The following is a 14,735-nucleotide window of genomic DNA, read 5'->3' on the forward strand; positions in this document are numbered from 1 at the left end:
AAGGGGTGATGTTGTTAGAGTCTTTCAAGCAGGTCATGAAGTTGGCTCCTCTCGGCGGCTGGGGTGAGATTATGTTAATTCTTTGAAGGCGTGTGTTTGGGGGTTCAGTAGGGGGAGGAGGTGATGCTGACGGGGCATCCTTATGGGACGGGAGGACAAGGGGGTGGGATGGTTGCGTTGATTATGATAGGGAGTGGTGGTGGAGGGGCGGAGGGTAGTGATGGTGGGAGTTGGGCGGCAGGGAAAAAGGGGGTGGGGACGGGGGATATGTCAAATGGGTTGACGTACGGGATTCGGGAGGCAGCAGCCAAAGAGAAGAACCGGCCATTTTGTCTGATTTGGTTCGGGGTTATGGTGATTCAAGGTGAGGGTTGAAGTGGTGTGTTTGGTAAATGGAGAGTTGGGATGATGTCGAGCTGAGAGGTGAGTGGAAAGCGGCTGGCAGCTCCGTAGTCGGGGCTGAAGGTGCGGAGTCGTGGAGTCAGGATCAAACCGGTTTTCCATTGGGTCATCGCTAGACTGCAGATGACTTCATCGCTAAGGCCGGTTGTACATGTAGCGCCTGGTAGAATAATTCAATCCATACCCCTTCATTTTGATTGATAGGTACTCGGTATCACAAGATTTGGACGTCCCCGATGATCAATCACGGCCTCGCACAAAGTAACCAAAAATACTAGCTGAGTTGTTTTTGGTCTCTCGATGTATCTGATTGCAACATTCCATTCTGCTTTCCGCAATCATCTCCTCCCTTTGAGCCATCCCTTGAAGGTGCCGCCTTCTCGGCCGCAATAAACAGGCCATTGTTTATCAGCCCCGCCTCTGCTAATATGACCACATTTCCTGCACCCGCCTCTTTGACTTTCCAAGCAAGACGTCCGCGCCATCTACACACCCGTGACCCGTCTCGGCTTGAACAACCTAATCCGCGGCCAGATCCCTCGTTTGATGCATTTCAACAGCATCTTGCTCCCGTGCGATTTCAAAAACCACGCTGGGGGGTTCTGCAGAGGGGATTATCCTGACGCTAGCCGGTGTCGTATCCTCAAGCGTAGCGCACACGATCTGTCGACCGCTAGCCTTGCTCCTCGCCGAGTTAGGCTGGCCAAAACCCCGTGGACAGCCCTCGCTAGGTCTCATGACAAGGCCTATGCAGTCGACGGTCGTTCTCTCGCGATCCAGGACCGCTGCGGGTGCCGTCCGTGATAATTTCGTTTGGGCGCTCTTCCTCGTAAGCTTAGCAGTGGCCGTCCCTCACTTCTTTCCCCTGAGTGTCCGTTTCGCGGCTGGCTTCGACGGGCTGTCGGCTCGCCTGCCAGTTGCCCTCGGGGTACGCCTAGCTCTCGGTTTCCCTTGCGGCTCGACCGTGTCCGTCGCGGGCGCGACTCGCTTGGGGCTGATGCTTGCTCTTCCGGATGAGGCGACATTATTGCGAGCGCTGGCGTTTTCGTGAGCGTTGACACGAGCCGATTTCCGCTGAGGACCCCGCCGTGGCCTCTTCGGCTGCGGCTCCTCCGCGTCTGCCGTGGTAGAATCATCGTCTTTGGCGCCGCGTCTATCCTCCCCGCCCCTCTCGTCCGCTAGAGTGGTGTCAACATTCTGTTGGGCTGCAGCTGACACGGAGGCAAAGTCGTCGTCAAAGCGCGAGCGCACGAACTCCTCGCTGTCCTTGTCCGGGTCGTGCATGCGCAGCGCCCTGTCGTAGTCGCGGTTGGCATCGTCGATGGCATCGATAAAATCTTGGTTCAGGAGGGATTGGGACGGGGGACCGAACAGCAGCCTCTCTTCACCAGCCGGCACAATGATTATGCCGTACTTGAGGTCGGCGAGAGGGGGTCCGCCGAGGGCAGCGACATAACTCGCATTGGCCAGATACGCAGCTATCTCGTTCATGTTCTGGGTGCAGTGGTACGCAGGAAAGTTGGCGGGAAACCGAGACTCCGGGTTGCCGGGAGAGCCGTCCGAGGGCTGTTGGCGAGGGATGGTAGGCCGATCAGTCGGCAGGCCGGGTTGAGGGGGAGCGTAACTCCACAGTTGCCCAGAAGGGTAGCCATGATGAGAAGGGTAGCCGTTGTAATATCGTGCAGGATGCCCGTTGTCATACTGGCCTTCTGGATGGCCGTTGTCATATTCCGCAGGAACGGGGCCGTCGTCCGTGACAGGTCTAGCTGGCCCTGAGTGCGAAGTCACTTTCGAAGCCGCGTCATCGGCCATACTTTGTCGAGGAGCGCCATTGTCTGGTCCGCCTTCCGGTATGCTTCCTTGCGCGCCCTCCGAAACACTCGCTCGCACACCGGCTGACACACTAGCGGCCTGGCGGGGACTGTCAGGTTGCCCGTTGTTGCCGGAAGCCCCTTGTGCTATCAAGGCATGCAGAGGGTCAACGGGCCTTTCACGAGGGTGGGCGTCGTACAAGGCGTTCAACATGGCCTCCTCGGCAGCTAACTCGGAAGCAGTTTGCTTTTTTATTCTTCTGGTGGGCCTCTGGCTTGGAGAGGGGAGATCAGCAGAGGAGACGGTCTCGCAATAACTATGGAAGTCGGGCGACGCCGAGGGAGTCGACCGGCCTCTCCGGCGCGCGGTTTCTTTTCGCTTGTGTATGTTGAATCTTTTCAAATTGTGACGGGTCAGCGCAGGAGCGCCCGAGGCATCGTCAGCGCCTTTCTGTGATGGCGCACCGCTAGACATGTCGCAAAAATTCAGAATGAGGGTTTATGGCGAGTGAAGAATGGAAGAATCACGGCCAGAAAAGCTACAGTCTCGTCAAGAATGTATCGCTATCGCAGCCCCTGACCGAACAATGCCATTGATGACGAGTGCCGACAAAATGTTTTGAATGACGGATTCCAGCCGCACCCCGCGTGCTGCAACGCGGAAACGGCTTTGTGTTCCTTCCTGTTAGCGCCCGCGGCCGCATCTTGCAGGCCCAAGGTCTTGGCGGGCACCACTCAACCTCCCGCGCGCTTAAACACGGTCACATCGATCCCCAGGATTCCTAATGTTACTCTCAATCTTATACTCGAGTAGTACACGGTGTGTATCCGCCTTATTTCACCAGCGCGCCATTCCGGCGGTTGAGTTCCATGATGATTGGGTACATAGACCCAACAGTCCGGATCAAACATCAACGGCCGCTTATTGCCGCCTTCCAGGGCTTTTCTCCCCGATTGAGGAGTGACAAACCGCATTGCACAGATCTCCAGATTCCCGTCAACCCTGCACAAGCGAATGACGGACACCTTGGGCCAAAAACATGACACAATTACCCGCCCGCCAGCGAAGAGGAGGAGGAGGAAGAGGAGGGTGGACCGACCCCGGGTCTCAGAGGCCAGGCCTCTTCCCTCCAGCCTAGAGGTAATTACCCAATCTGCTAACACTGGGGTTAGATATCCTCAAACCAGCTCTTTGGAAACTCAGGGTGTCGGGGGCTATAAGACAGGCAGTCCCATGGCTGGCCGCCTCGTTTGATTCCACCAGACCTTTCAATCCCATGATTCCCATCCAATTACTGTGCCTCGCATTTCTTCCATTTCTGTTTCTGTTCTTGTTTTTTTCCAAGCCCATTCTCGTCTTATTTCTTCCACCAATATCACCATGCCTCCACGCCGTGCCCCCGCACCCAAAAAGGAGGCCGCCAAGGATCTGCTTTTCGTCCTCATACCGATGGACGACGAGGCGGAAGCCATCATATCCCTGAATCCCGACCATACGACGCAGCACTTCGGGGTGCGAGTTCTCGCTTGCTATGCCGACCGTCGTTCCAAGATTCCGGGGCGGCTCTTGTCATTTGGGCGGAATGACACTCACGACATCCGACTACCGTCGGAACCCCCAGTCCCCGGGCCGAGGACCGGCAATGGCCGCAATGCTGACGGGGCAAGACGCGCCCGCAGCTATGGAAATTATCGCAACGACCACTTCTTTTTCTTTCTTGCTCCATCCGGCGAGCTGATGCTCCGCGATCTTTCGCCCTGTTTGACGACCATCGAGCTTGAGAATTCCACCCCTGTCGAGGCGCATTTGTACGCCCTTCACGGCAAGAATCCGCGCCAGCGAGCCATACCCCGAACCAGCAGGACGATGTACATTACCTTTGGCACATCCACTTGCTTCAAGCTCACATGGGCTCGAACCTACCAAGGCGAGTCGGACATGACGGACTTTGTGGTCCAGGGTGAGCTGGCCGGGAAGGCACTCGCCCACCACATGCGTGGCATGACCCTCACCGCCCCAGACGAGGATACACTCGCGCCACCCATGTACCATTCCCGCGAGCTCCGCAGCCGCTACACCCCCTCCGGGGGCTCATCCCTCGCCGGCCGCAATAGGTCCATCCACAAGTACGGCGTGTTGGGTTCCGGCACGTTTGGAGAAGTGTCAAAAGTTGTGGAACTGTCTTCGGGCGAGCTGTGGGCGGTCAAAGAGATCAAGGGAGATAAAGCTCACGACTACTGGAAACAGTGCTTTTTGGCCGAGGTCGAGCTCCTCCTAACACTCCGTCATGTGAGCAAAGCCATCCCGCCGCAGATAAGACTGAATTCGCTGACCATCTTTGCAGGACCACATTGTGCATTTCGAGACCTACCAAGACTTCCGGATCGGCGGTCGTTTCCAACTTTTTTTCGGACTATATAGGGGTAACGTAACCGATTTGATGCCCCAGCACTCGTGCGACGGTGCGGGGAGACATCAGCCCGCTTTCTGGTCCACCATTGTCGTCCAGATGTGTTCCGCCGTTGAATACCTCCACGCAAAAGGGATAGTCCACCGGGACATCAAGCCTCAGAACATCATGTATGACCATGCCCATGGAAGCGGTGATGTGAACTTCTTTCTCGGAGACTTTGGTCTGTCCAATACCGCAGCCGCCATGAAAAAGGAGACGCCGGGCGGCGGTACCCCCTTCTACAACGCCCCCGAAATTGCCCGCACCAATACCCCGACAACGGCCTCGGACATATGGGCCCTTGGTATTATGTTCGGCCAGCTTCTCCAGTACTGGTGCTACAAGGACTCGAAAAGAAGCGTCGATTTCTGGAATAGGAAGCTTGCCGCCTATGGCTGCACCAACTTCGTCCACAAAGACCCTCCTTCGACGCTTCACCAATGGGACACGAAGTGGCCGACCAGGGCCCTTTCCTTTGCTCAAAACACCCTCATCCCCGTCACCCTCGCGCGCATGATGAGCGCGACCCCAGACCGGCGCCCGACAGCGGCGCAGTTAGCACAGACTCACATCGACGACTTCACCAAGATCCCGCAAATGCCCGCAGCAATGAACCCATCATTAAACCCGACCACGAAAACAGCGGCAAAGCCCTCAGGCGCCCCCGGGCTGAAGACGGCGAAGGATTTGGCAATGAACGCAGCGGCTGGCCCCACGTATGCCCCCGTCCACGACCAACCTGGCTTCCAGCACAACCCACGCCAGGCAAACGCCCCCGGGCAAAACCTCTTTGCGCTACCGCCAAACCCCCCCAAGCACCAGAACCCTGCCCCCATCTACACCTCCGCCGACCTCAACTTCCTAAAACCCACGCATCAAACGACCGGGCCCAAGGCAGGCCAACCACAGTCAGGCTACATGCCCTACCCCCGGCAGCCCCCACCCCCCACAGCCAACGCAAACCCAAGGCCCACCCCAGCCGGGTACCCGGCACCAAACGGCGGCGGTGGAGGCGGCATGTATCGCCATCCCGCGGCGCCACCACCCCCCACCACCACCGGCAACCCTCGATCAACAGCAACAGCGGCCGCAGTCGCAGCAGCAGATCGATACACGCACCAGCGCCCGCTGGCCGGCGCTCCCGCACGCACCCCTCTCCCGAACGCGAGGCCGACGGCGGACAATACGCCCAGGTCAATGCAACAGCAGAGGGTGTCTAAGCCCACGGGTCCGCCGCCGGGGGTGAGGCAGGATTCGAAGTCGTTGGGAGGGTTGTTTGGGGGTAGGCGGTGATTTTGCTTTTGCTTTGTTTGTATTCGTTTTGGTTCATGGTGTCAGGGTGACTTTTTTGCTTTTGTATTCGTGTTGGTTCATGGCGTTAGGGTTTCTTTTTGGTTGGGTGGGCTCAGGGCGTCATTTCAGATTGTTTTGTGTTCGACATGGTTGAGAATAAGGGTAACAGGACATGTTTCAATTTTGATATAATTCGTGCTCCTCTGACATTCCCCCACCGTGCTCCGAGTTTGTCCAGATTCAATTCTTCCAATTCCCAAATACTACATACATCGAACAGAAAACCAAGAAGCCGACCCTCCCATCTACACCATGAGCGCCGTCAGTTTCTTCCGGTGCTGCTCATCTTCATACAACGCCTCATACTCCGCCCGCGTCACAGACCAGACCTGAAACTCCTTGGGGAAGTATCCCGCCTCCTCCCAATCCACAATCTGCAAAACATGCAACGTCTCCGCATGCATCAATATACTATGCGCATGCAAATTCCCATGACAAAACACATACCCCTCCCCCTCCTCCCCCCCCTCCATCTTCTTCGGCACCCACCCCGGATCCCCTTCATGAAAAGCCACCCACAACGGCGGAATCACCCTGCCCCCCAACCCCGTCACATCCGACGTCAACGCATTCAGCTGCGGAAGCACCTCGTCGGCCACGAAGCGACGGGCGTTGGCGCGCGCGATGCGGTCGCACTCGTCGCACTCGCCGCTGTCGTCCGCCGCCACGTGCCGCTTGCCGGGCGGCATGCGGCAGCGGTCGCGCACCACGTCCAGCCACACGCCGTGGGGGGCGCGCTCCGTCTCGAGCCAGGCGTTGCCGTCGGGGTTGGTGCCGGAGCCGAGGAGACGGGGCACGGGGATGGTGGTTTTGGCGGAGATGAGGCGGAGGGCGGCGGCGGCGTTGAGGATGCGGGAGGCGTTGTGCGGGCGGGAGGTGAGTTGGCCGTTGGGGGCTGGGCTCCAGGGGTGGACGCTTTGTTTGAGTTGCGTGGTTTTGGTGGTGATCAGGTTGTAGAAGGGCGTGAGGGACTCGCCCTCTTTTTCTTGGTAGCCGGAGACAACCATAGTGAAGTGTGAGTGAGGGTGTCGGGGGGCGTTGATGTAGATGAAAAGGAGTCAAATAGAACGGTTGTGATGACACTTGGGAATGCGTTTGTGTGTGGGCAATCAGGATTGGCAGTGTGTCCGGAGATACTTATATGTTGGTTGGTACCAGCCGGCTTTCCGCGCCACCTCAGTGACCTCACATGGGGAAGCAAGGCTCATGTTTCAGATCTGACTTCCATCCGCCTGGCGCTATGCGGGGTCCCACATTATTGGGGGCCGTCCATGCCTTGGCGGACGCCTTCTATTACATGTAACCAGCGAGGCCAACAAGTCGGATCACAGCCACCGGAATGGACAAACGGAATTCCGGTCGTCGGTGTACTATATACAGTTACCACACCTTGAGCCAACCATGCAGGACCTGGGACTGGAGGCTTGAAACGGCAACCCTGAATGCCGTGTTCTAAAAACAGCATGTCTGTCGCTCGGGTACCACGCCCGCCAGCCACCATGACCCATCACTTACTTGGGGGCCTAGGGTTTGTCGTTGGTTTGGGACTTCGCCGTTGAGGCAATTCCGGGGGGGTCTATTTTGCAGTGTATTTGGCACCCAAGTACTTGTAATTTGGGGCAATTTGGTTGAGGAGTCAAGTAACTGGTTGCTTCAACCCATGGCTTCTACCCCTGAGTTGACCGAGTTTCACGCCTGCATTTCGTGGTTTGTTGACCCAGACAGTCTGCCAACTCCGGCGGCGTAGCCCGATGGCCGAGTTTGATTCGGGATCAGGTCCGGCCGATGTTGAGACAAGGAAAGTAGAAGCATCGGCGAGCGAGAGCGATGGTAAGTGTTCGTTGGGTTGACCATTGGGAGGGCATCGACAGCTGCCATCGAGTATAAGAGGTTGTCGAGCCGTCGGCTACCCAAGGCTTTCTTATTCACCAGTTCAATCCACATCACCGCACTCTTCACTTCGCAACAGTCTCTTCAACAACCTGATAGACATCGTTTATTCCTTTGTGGACACGTCCGGCACGTTTCCCGTAAGTGGCCACCATAACCGCTCTTAGTTCACATCCGAGCCTACAACTCGCGGAAGAAAGCTGGCTCACGGAAGAAGGCTGACTCGTGGGGATATTTGATTTCTTTAGACATAACACTCTCCCTCGGCCACATTACACTTTCCCATCAACTCTACCGTTACCGCCCATCATCACCATGAGAAAGTCGACGACCGCAACCCCCAGGTATTCCAGCTCTGGCTCCAACTCCAGGACCTCCGCCTCCCATTCCAGGAGCTCCGGCTCCGGCTCCAGCTCGCGGAATGCTCGGGCCCCCACGGCGCATGGGTCCACGGCTAGGTCGGGTGGTGGCAGCGGCGGCGGCGGCGGCCCCGTCAACCAGCGGTACCCGCTCAACTGCTGGCACTGCAAGATGAACCTCGACGTCTCCACCTACGTCTGCCCTGGCGTGGACTGCGGCGTCCGGCCCTTTATGGCGTGCGGATACCCGGGCTGCAGTCCCAACGCTCCGCGCCATGTCCCACACTCATTTTAGACATCTCGTCCACCCTGGGCGCCATTAGCTGGTCTTGTGGTTTGGGGTTGGGGGTTGGGGGTTGGCCGCGGCTGGGTCCGGGTATGCTCGCTGGTTCGAGTTGAGTTGTATGGGGGAAAGGCTTGATGGGTGTGTGGGGTTAGAGACGGCAGTTTGGTGCTGGTCATCAAAATGAGGGCGGTTAGAGTTAATCCCAGTTGTGTTTCCACATATTGCTGCTCGCTCCTTGCCGGCCCATGATTAAATAGGTACCGAGTGAAACTGGGAGCTACTATGGAAATTGGTCCTGGGTTAGGGAATATATATGTAAGGGTTAAGGATATAGAAAGTTGGAAAACTATCTAACTAGGTGTTTGAGGGATAGGGTATTGTTGGACTGATTTTGTTTAATACTATTTGTTTTGAGACCACTCTAAGATAATAGTAGGTATTTTTAAAAATATATATCTTTTGAGTTATAGCTTTAATCTCTTAGTATCCGGGGACGACTACAGTGAAATAAAGATATGGTAGGGGCGTCTGATCGTAGTTGAATTTGAAAGGGAGTCCAAGTTGGAAGAGACACCAGTATATACCAGTTGTGCTAGGCTATAGGTTGGTTGGCAGCTACCCGTTTTCCTCAGAAACGTTTATGTTTCATATGTGACTTACATATCTAGGTGCCTACCCACATTGGAGGCCGTAAGTCCCACTATACAATGCCTTGGCCGACGCCTTGCCTGGTTCGCCTGAACAACATGATTCATGCACTCATTAGCGGCAGCTTGGAAGCATACTTCGTACGAAACACAGAACTCACAGCAAGTCACCTTCGCCGACAGAAATTCTATGCTGGAGGTGGGATCGTAGCCACCTAGTGATAGTGAGCCAGTTAACCTGTTCTTAACAACGAGTCCTTCGGATTTCGATTTCTCAATCACTTAATCATCACCCAACTTCGTTTGGCCAACCCCATCGGTTGTTGGGTTGGCGCCTACATGTAGGTAATCGGCTGGGCCAACGGTCAAACTACAGCCAACGCACCTTGAGCCAGCCATCCAAAACGTGAATCATGGGCCTTGAAACGGTGAACTTGAATGTCATGTTGGAAATGCAACTCGTGGATGTCGCTCGGCCATTCAGCGGGTGGTTAACGGCACGTTGCCGGCTTGGAGTCCCTAACCCGTTCCATACAGCCCGCGCTTTCCCTTGGGGTGGTAGCCGACGGCCCTTGTCTTTGAAGGCGGTTACCCTACGGCTTATAGGAAGGGGCTACTTCAAAGATTAAGCCGTTCAAGACCGTGTCCCGGCTCGTGGATAACCCTTTGCACCGCCAAGTTTGCGTCCACCAGTTCAAATCACATGAGGTACTGTCCTTGTCACTTCCCCACAGGCTCTTTAACCCAATAACCGTCATTCGTTCTCTTTGTGGACACGTTCGATACGTTTTCAGTAACTTGTAAGCGGCTACCATAGCCGCTCCTGATTATCAGCCAAGCCCACGGCTCGCGGAAGACCGCCCTAAGCTGACTCGGCGTTTAGTTTCTCTAAGCATACGGTTCCTCAACAAACCCACATTACACGTCACCACCAACTCCACCATCATCAGCCATAATGAGGACGCCCACGAGCGGAGCCTCAGCAAGTCCCAGTCCCCGGACTGCGACGGGACCCACCGCACACGCGTCCACGAACACAGGGTCGGATGGTGGCGGCGGTGGTGGCCCCATCATGCGAGAACAGCTCACCTGCTACCACTGCAGGAGAGAGGTCAACGCTTCGGTCTACCTGTGCCCTCATGACGACTGTGGTGTCCTGCCCTTTGTGGTGTGCAACTACTTGTACTGCGGCCCGAACGGTCCGCGCCATGTCCCCGAGTGAAGTCGGGTATCGGGCATCTCATATCACCCACACAGGGTGTCATGAGCGGGTCTTCTGGCTGGTTAGGGGTTGGCCTCGGCTGGTTGCGGGCCTTCTCGCTCGTGTGTGGGAGTTGTATGTGTTGGATTAGCCACATAGGACTTTCTGGCTGATACCAGCTGTTGAACAGCCATGGCACCGGAAACAGCCATGGCACCGGAAACGGTCATGACACCCGGAAACAGTTTCATGGAACTTTGGCAGCACAAAGACTCGGGTTAACTCAAGAAGACAAAGGAAAGATTTAGGATAAAGCCACTTGCTCTAAAGAACTCTGAGAAGCGGTGGAAGAAGATCAATCAATTCTCTCTCCCCATCTTTCCATCTGAAAGTCGTTTTCCAACAGTATGGGGGAAGGGCGTAATGGGTATGTGGGGTTAGACACGGTAGTTTGATGTTGTTTATGAAAATGATAGCGGCTAGAGTTAATCCCACTTGCGTTTCCACACATTGCCGTTCCCTCCTTATCAGCCTTTGATTACTCGAGAATGTAGTTAGGTGACGAGATTTACTGGGAGCCGGCGCAAAAGTCAGTGGCGGCTCAAACAATACAATGGTTAGACGATACAGAAAGTCGGAGAGTTAGGTCTTAAAGGATGAGGCCTTGTCAGAATGACTTTGGCACTATATGCTTGAAAACCTTTCTCAGACACTAGTGGGCTTTGTTCTTTTCTTTTCTTCCTTTCTTTCTTTTTGTTTATTTTAGGTTACATGTAAGTATTCAATGATTTACCCTTCTTCAAGCGAGAACCCAAGCTTATGGTAGCAGACGCTCAAATAGACCCGTTATCAGAGAGCTTAAGCTCTTTCAGTTCGGACTGCCCGTGATTCATGTTTCCCTGGCAATCCCTGCAACAAGGGGACCGGGACGTCGAGGCGCTGAGAAGCCAAGGCCGCCCCCAAAGTCTCGGTGGTCCCGGACACATCAAGAAAAGGCCTGGGCCGGGAGGCGCAGAGGCGAGCCGTTTGGGTGTTTGTGGAATGTCTGACTTTCTGATTCTGGCGTGTTTGGGACCTTGCACTTGTCGGGGTGGATGCCGCTTCCAGACAAGTTGAAGTGCTGGGTTTCAAATTAATGGACAGGGGGTTGTTCAGCCCATCAACGCTAAGTGTGCCAAGAGCAGCGAAGGCATGGAGTGCCGGGGTCAGGGGCTGATCACTGTGACAGTTTGGCAGATTTTGAGATTGTTCACATTCGTTTCTTCCACTTTGTGAGAGCCGATTCGAAAGCACTTTTGATTTAGGCAAGAAAAGGTATCATGTGCGCTGAGCAGGAGAGAACTATGACCCCATAGAGACCACCACCGCTAACCAAAGCATCATCCACTCCACATTAGCTGTCCGCGTCTCTTTTTCCCATTATCATTCCTGAACCGATAACCGATAACCAAGAACCTCAAAATAAATTACTGCTTAGCCCCCGGGAAAGCCATGCCGGCCTGGGCCTGGTAGCCCTGCTGGACGAGCAGCGGCTCGCGGTGGGCAGCCTCCTTATCGGCCTGGGCGAGCTGGCAGCAATTGCAGCAGCAGGCGGTGACCATGTCGAAGATGCAGTTGCCCTCGAGGTTGTACTTGGTGCGCATGTCTGCACGCTGCATGGCCATGGGAACCCACCAGAGAGCGACGCAGGAAGAGGCGCAGAAGAGGAGGCACTGGAACGGGAGTTGTTAGTTGAAGTTGTGATGAGGGAAGAACGACGATGGAAACGTACAGAAGTGTTGATGGGCTCGTAGCCCTCGAGGTTGGCGCCCTTGCGCATGCGGTGGTGGGTGCGGCCAAAGACCACGCACGGGCAGCACCACGACATCAGGCAGGTGTCGATCGGGGCGAAGCAGCCGAAGAAGGAGTTGTACCACGGCTGTGCGGTCGCCGGTGACTTGGAGTTGACGTACTCGCCGGGGCGGGCCAACACATCGTTGAGACGGGCAGTCCAGTCGGCGATGTCATCGTTGTTGATGGGGCCGGCGGCGGCGGCGGGCTGTTGTTGCTGAGGGGCGGCCATTGTGTTGGATTGTTGTGTTTGAAGGTTTGGTTCAAAGGGGAGAAGAAATCAAGCGGGTTGGCAAAGGCCGGGTATCAATGTTGACTGCTGAAGACGGAAAAAAGGCAAATGAGTGACTTGAAGCTGTTGTTTGCTGGATGAGCCGGTCTTGGATGAATGGGATGGTGAGAGCACGAACAGAGGAGAAGGAAACTGGGCGACGCCATGCTATTTTATATCGGGAACACTCCCAGTCCTCACCCGTCACTCACACCCCATGTGGCTCTCGCTCTGATTTCCTTCCCAGAGCTTGACAGGCCATCGCCAAGCGGCAGTCCTTCCCCGTCAGTTCGTGACATGGTGTTGGCGAACCCGGCCATGACTGGCCAGGGCCACGACGGTTGTGGGGCGGTGGAGATGAAGAAGACCGTGCCGTCACACTTGGCGAGCTTATCCGAACAGGGCTGAGACGACAGTGGCCTTAACCATCCAGTTCAGCCCTGCGGTCTGCCGAGCGGAGTGGGGGGCAGGGAGGGAATCGGGGCAAGTCAACCCGACTCACTGCTCGGCTTACTGGCGGGCTGGATATTTTTGTTCGGTTCCGCTGAGGGTCCGTTATTTTGTTTCTGCACGAGCCAGGGGAATCTGGACTCCCACAATGCCTTTCCACCCAAAATTTCCAGAGATAGCCTTCTTCCCCTGCAGGCCCCAGTCCCCCGTCTCGGCCAAGTGCGAGACCTGCACCATCCCCAGCAGCGAACCAGCAGCGAGGCGCCACTCTTTCTGTCCCCCGGATTGGTGGCTTGCATCGGCTGTCCCAGATTAGCATCGCTCATCTTCGAGAAGGTCATGCCGTCTGACGACGCAGAGCCGCCTCGCGCTGCCCTCTTTGGCGCTTGATGCTTTCGCTCGCATTGCTTTCTCCAACCGTCATGGCTTGCCCGTCCCGGATCGTCTTGTCAGTGATATGCCCGTGCTACCCCCGGTTTATCGTGAGGTTGATCGTTTGTTGAAGATCTGGATCTCAACTTGTTTGGCGGAGGCCATGTTTTGAATCGGGTCAACCCTCAAAGCTTCATTTCAGGTTTCAGGAGTTCCAGAAATAGTTTGATTGATAATCAATTTTTGGGATTTTTGACCGCTTGATTGCAGGGTTGGTGATTCACATTCCGACGTTGAGCTTGGAGAAGTCAAGGAGTTGGCCGTTCCTCGTCGTCACTAGTGATCGATTCCAACACCCCGTAGTGCCATGATGTCTTTGGTATGCAATGGCCGTCCTCTTAGGTAAGTATCTATCAACAGAGAAGATATAACTCTTTTCCAAGCTCGAACATGGCCCCGCCGCTCTATTCAAGGAAGGAAGGGACTGAACATTCAGGCAAGTGTCACAAAGTCCGGGAGAACAGTTTTCAAGCTTTCCTCTCATCTCTCCTTCAAGCTGGCTCGACTGACTAAGATGCGTTACCAGACAACAGTCACTAGAAAATCCTTACGAGAGGGCACAACAATGTGAAGAAAAAGCAAAAGCTCACCGGCCGGCCCCCCGAAGGGAGGTGGCTGGCTACGAAACCCCCGGTGGGATTTCTCCGGAAACATCTAAGGGGGAGAGCCCCCTTAAATCTTCGCCCCGGGTATTGCTCAAACCTGCAACCTTAGTGGAATTACACAGCGAACGGCTACCCGGGGCGGGAGGATCACCGCCAGTGCCAATTAAGCCACTGCCGCTTGGGCGGTGGTCCTCGTTGAATATTTGCGGGAAAGAACTTCTACTTCTACGTATAGTCCGGGACGCTACCGTGTAGATTTTTTGTCCCAAGCAGGTAGTGAGGCCATCGAATCCAAAGCGGTTACTGTTTATTTTTATTTAGTTATCGATCAGGACCAATTTTAGTCACTGCCAACTCTTAACCTGAGTTCCTCAATAGCCGAGCAAATCCAACCCATCTTTGTTATTTGTTCAACGGTTTAGACGGTCAACTCTCGACCTTTGCTAATTAAGACAAGCAAGCAGTCAACCAGCCACCACCTTCTCCTGAACCTTCTTGACATCGCCGGGTGCATCCCCCATCTTGATCCAAGAGCCCGTCAACGACATCCAGTCGTCTCCGTGGTCCTCCTCCGCCACCATAACCGGCACCCAACCCTCCGCCTCCTCAAGCGAGAAGTCGTTTACAAAATCATACTCGTCACCATCCTCCGAATCCGACCCCTCCGTCAGCGCAGCGCTCTCCTCCTCCCCAACAACCTCTTCCGCAGCAGCAGAAGAAGAAGTCACTCTCCCCCACCTCGCCC

The 14,735-nt window shown here is 55.4% G+C and overlaps 6 protein-coding genes across 6 annotated transcripts in view; 2 read left to right on the forward strand and 4 right to left on the reverse strand.

The window, feature by feature from the left end:
* Positions 1-1,254: 1,254 nt before the first annotated feature.
* CHGG_08815 (uncharacterized protein) lies at positions 1,255-2,688 on the reverse strand (the record flags this gene model as incomplete). The annotated part of the gene is made up of 1 exon (XM_001226741.1): positions 1,255-2,688. One exon carries the CDS (start codon positions 2,686-2,688, stop codon positions 1,255-1,257), a length of 1,434 nt encoding a protein of 477 aa, XP_001226742.1.
* Positions 2,689-3,594: 906 nt separating this feature from the next.
* On the forward strand, positions 3,595-5,959 carry CHGG_08816 (uncharacterized protein; the record flags this gene model as incomplete). Its single annotated transcript, XM_001226742.1, has 2 exons — positions 3,595-4,503; positions 4,559-5,959. The coding sequence occupies 2 exons, from the start codon at positions 3,595-3,597 to the stop codon at positions 5,957-5,959; spliced, it is 2,310 nt and encodes a 769-aa protein (XP_001226743.1).
* Positions 5,960-6,335: 376 nt separating this feature from the next.
* CHGG_08817 (uncharacterized protein) lies at positions 6,336-7,026 on the reverse strand (the record flags this gene model as incomplete). Its single annotated transcript, XM_001226743.1, has 2 exons — positions 6,336-6,393; positions 6,467-7,026. 2 exons carry the CDS (start codon positions 7,024-7,026, stop codon positions 6,336-6,338), a joined length of 618 nt encoding a protein of 205 aa, XP_001226744.1.
* A 1,198-nt stretch (positions 7,027-8,224) lies between these two features.
* Positions 8,225-8,563, forward strand: CHGG_08818 (uncharacterized protein; the record flags this gene model as incomplete). Its single annotated transcript, XM_001226744.1, has 1 exon — positions 8,225-8,563. The coding sequence occupies one exon, from the start codon at positions 8,225-8,227 to the stop codon at positions 8,561-8,563; it is 339 nt and encodes a 112-aa protein (XP_001226745.1).
* A 3,305-nt stretch (positions 8,564-11,868) lies between these two features.
* Positions 11,869-12,464, reverse strand: CHGG_08819 (uncharacterized protein; the record flags this gene model as incomplete). Its single annotated transcript, XM_001226745.1, has 2 exons — positions 11,869-12,114; positions 12,174-12,464. 2 exons carry the CDS (start codon positions 12,462-12,464, stop codon positions 11,869-11,871), a joined length of 537 nt encoding a protein of 178 aa, XP_001226746.1.
* Positions 12,465-14,454: 1,990 nt separating this feature from the next.
* CHGG_08820 (uncharacterized protein) overlaps positions 14,455-14,735 on the reverse strand; it is a gene marked incomplete at both ends in the record, with an annotated part of 1,073 nt that continues 792 nt past the window's right edge. Inside the window, one exon of the mRNA XM_001226746.1 lies at positions 14,455-14,688. Coding sequence (XP_001226747.1) covers positions 14,455-14,688 — 234 coding nt within the window. The remainder of the gene's footprint in view (positions 14,689-14,735) is intronic.

This window comes from Chaetomium globosum, genomic scaffold, assembly GCF_000143365.1.
Source record: "Chaetomium globosum CBS 148.51 scaffold_6 genomic scaffold, whole genome shotgun sequence".
In the NCBI taxonomy this organism is placed as follows: Eukaryota; Fungi; Ascomycota; class Sordariomycetes; order Sordariales; family Chaetomiaceae; genus Chaetomium; species Chaetomium globosum.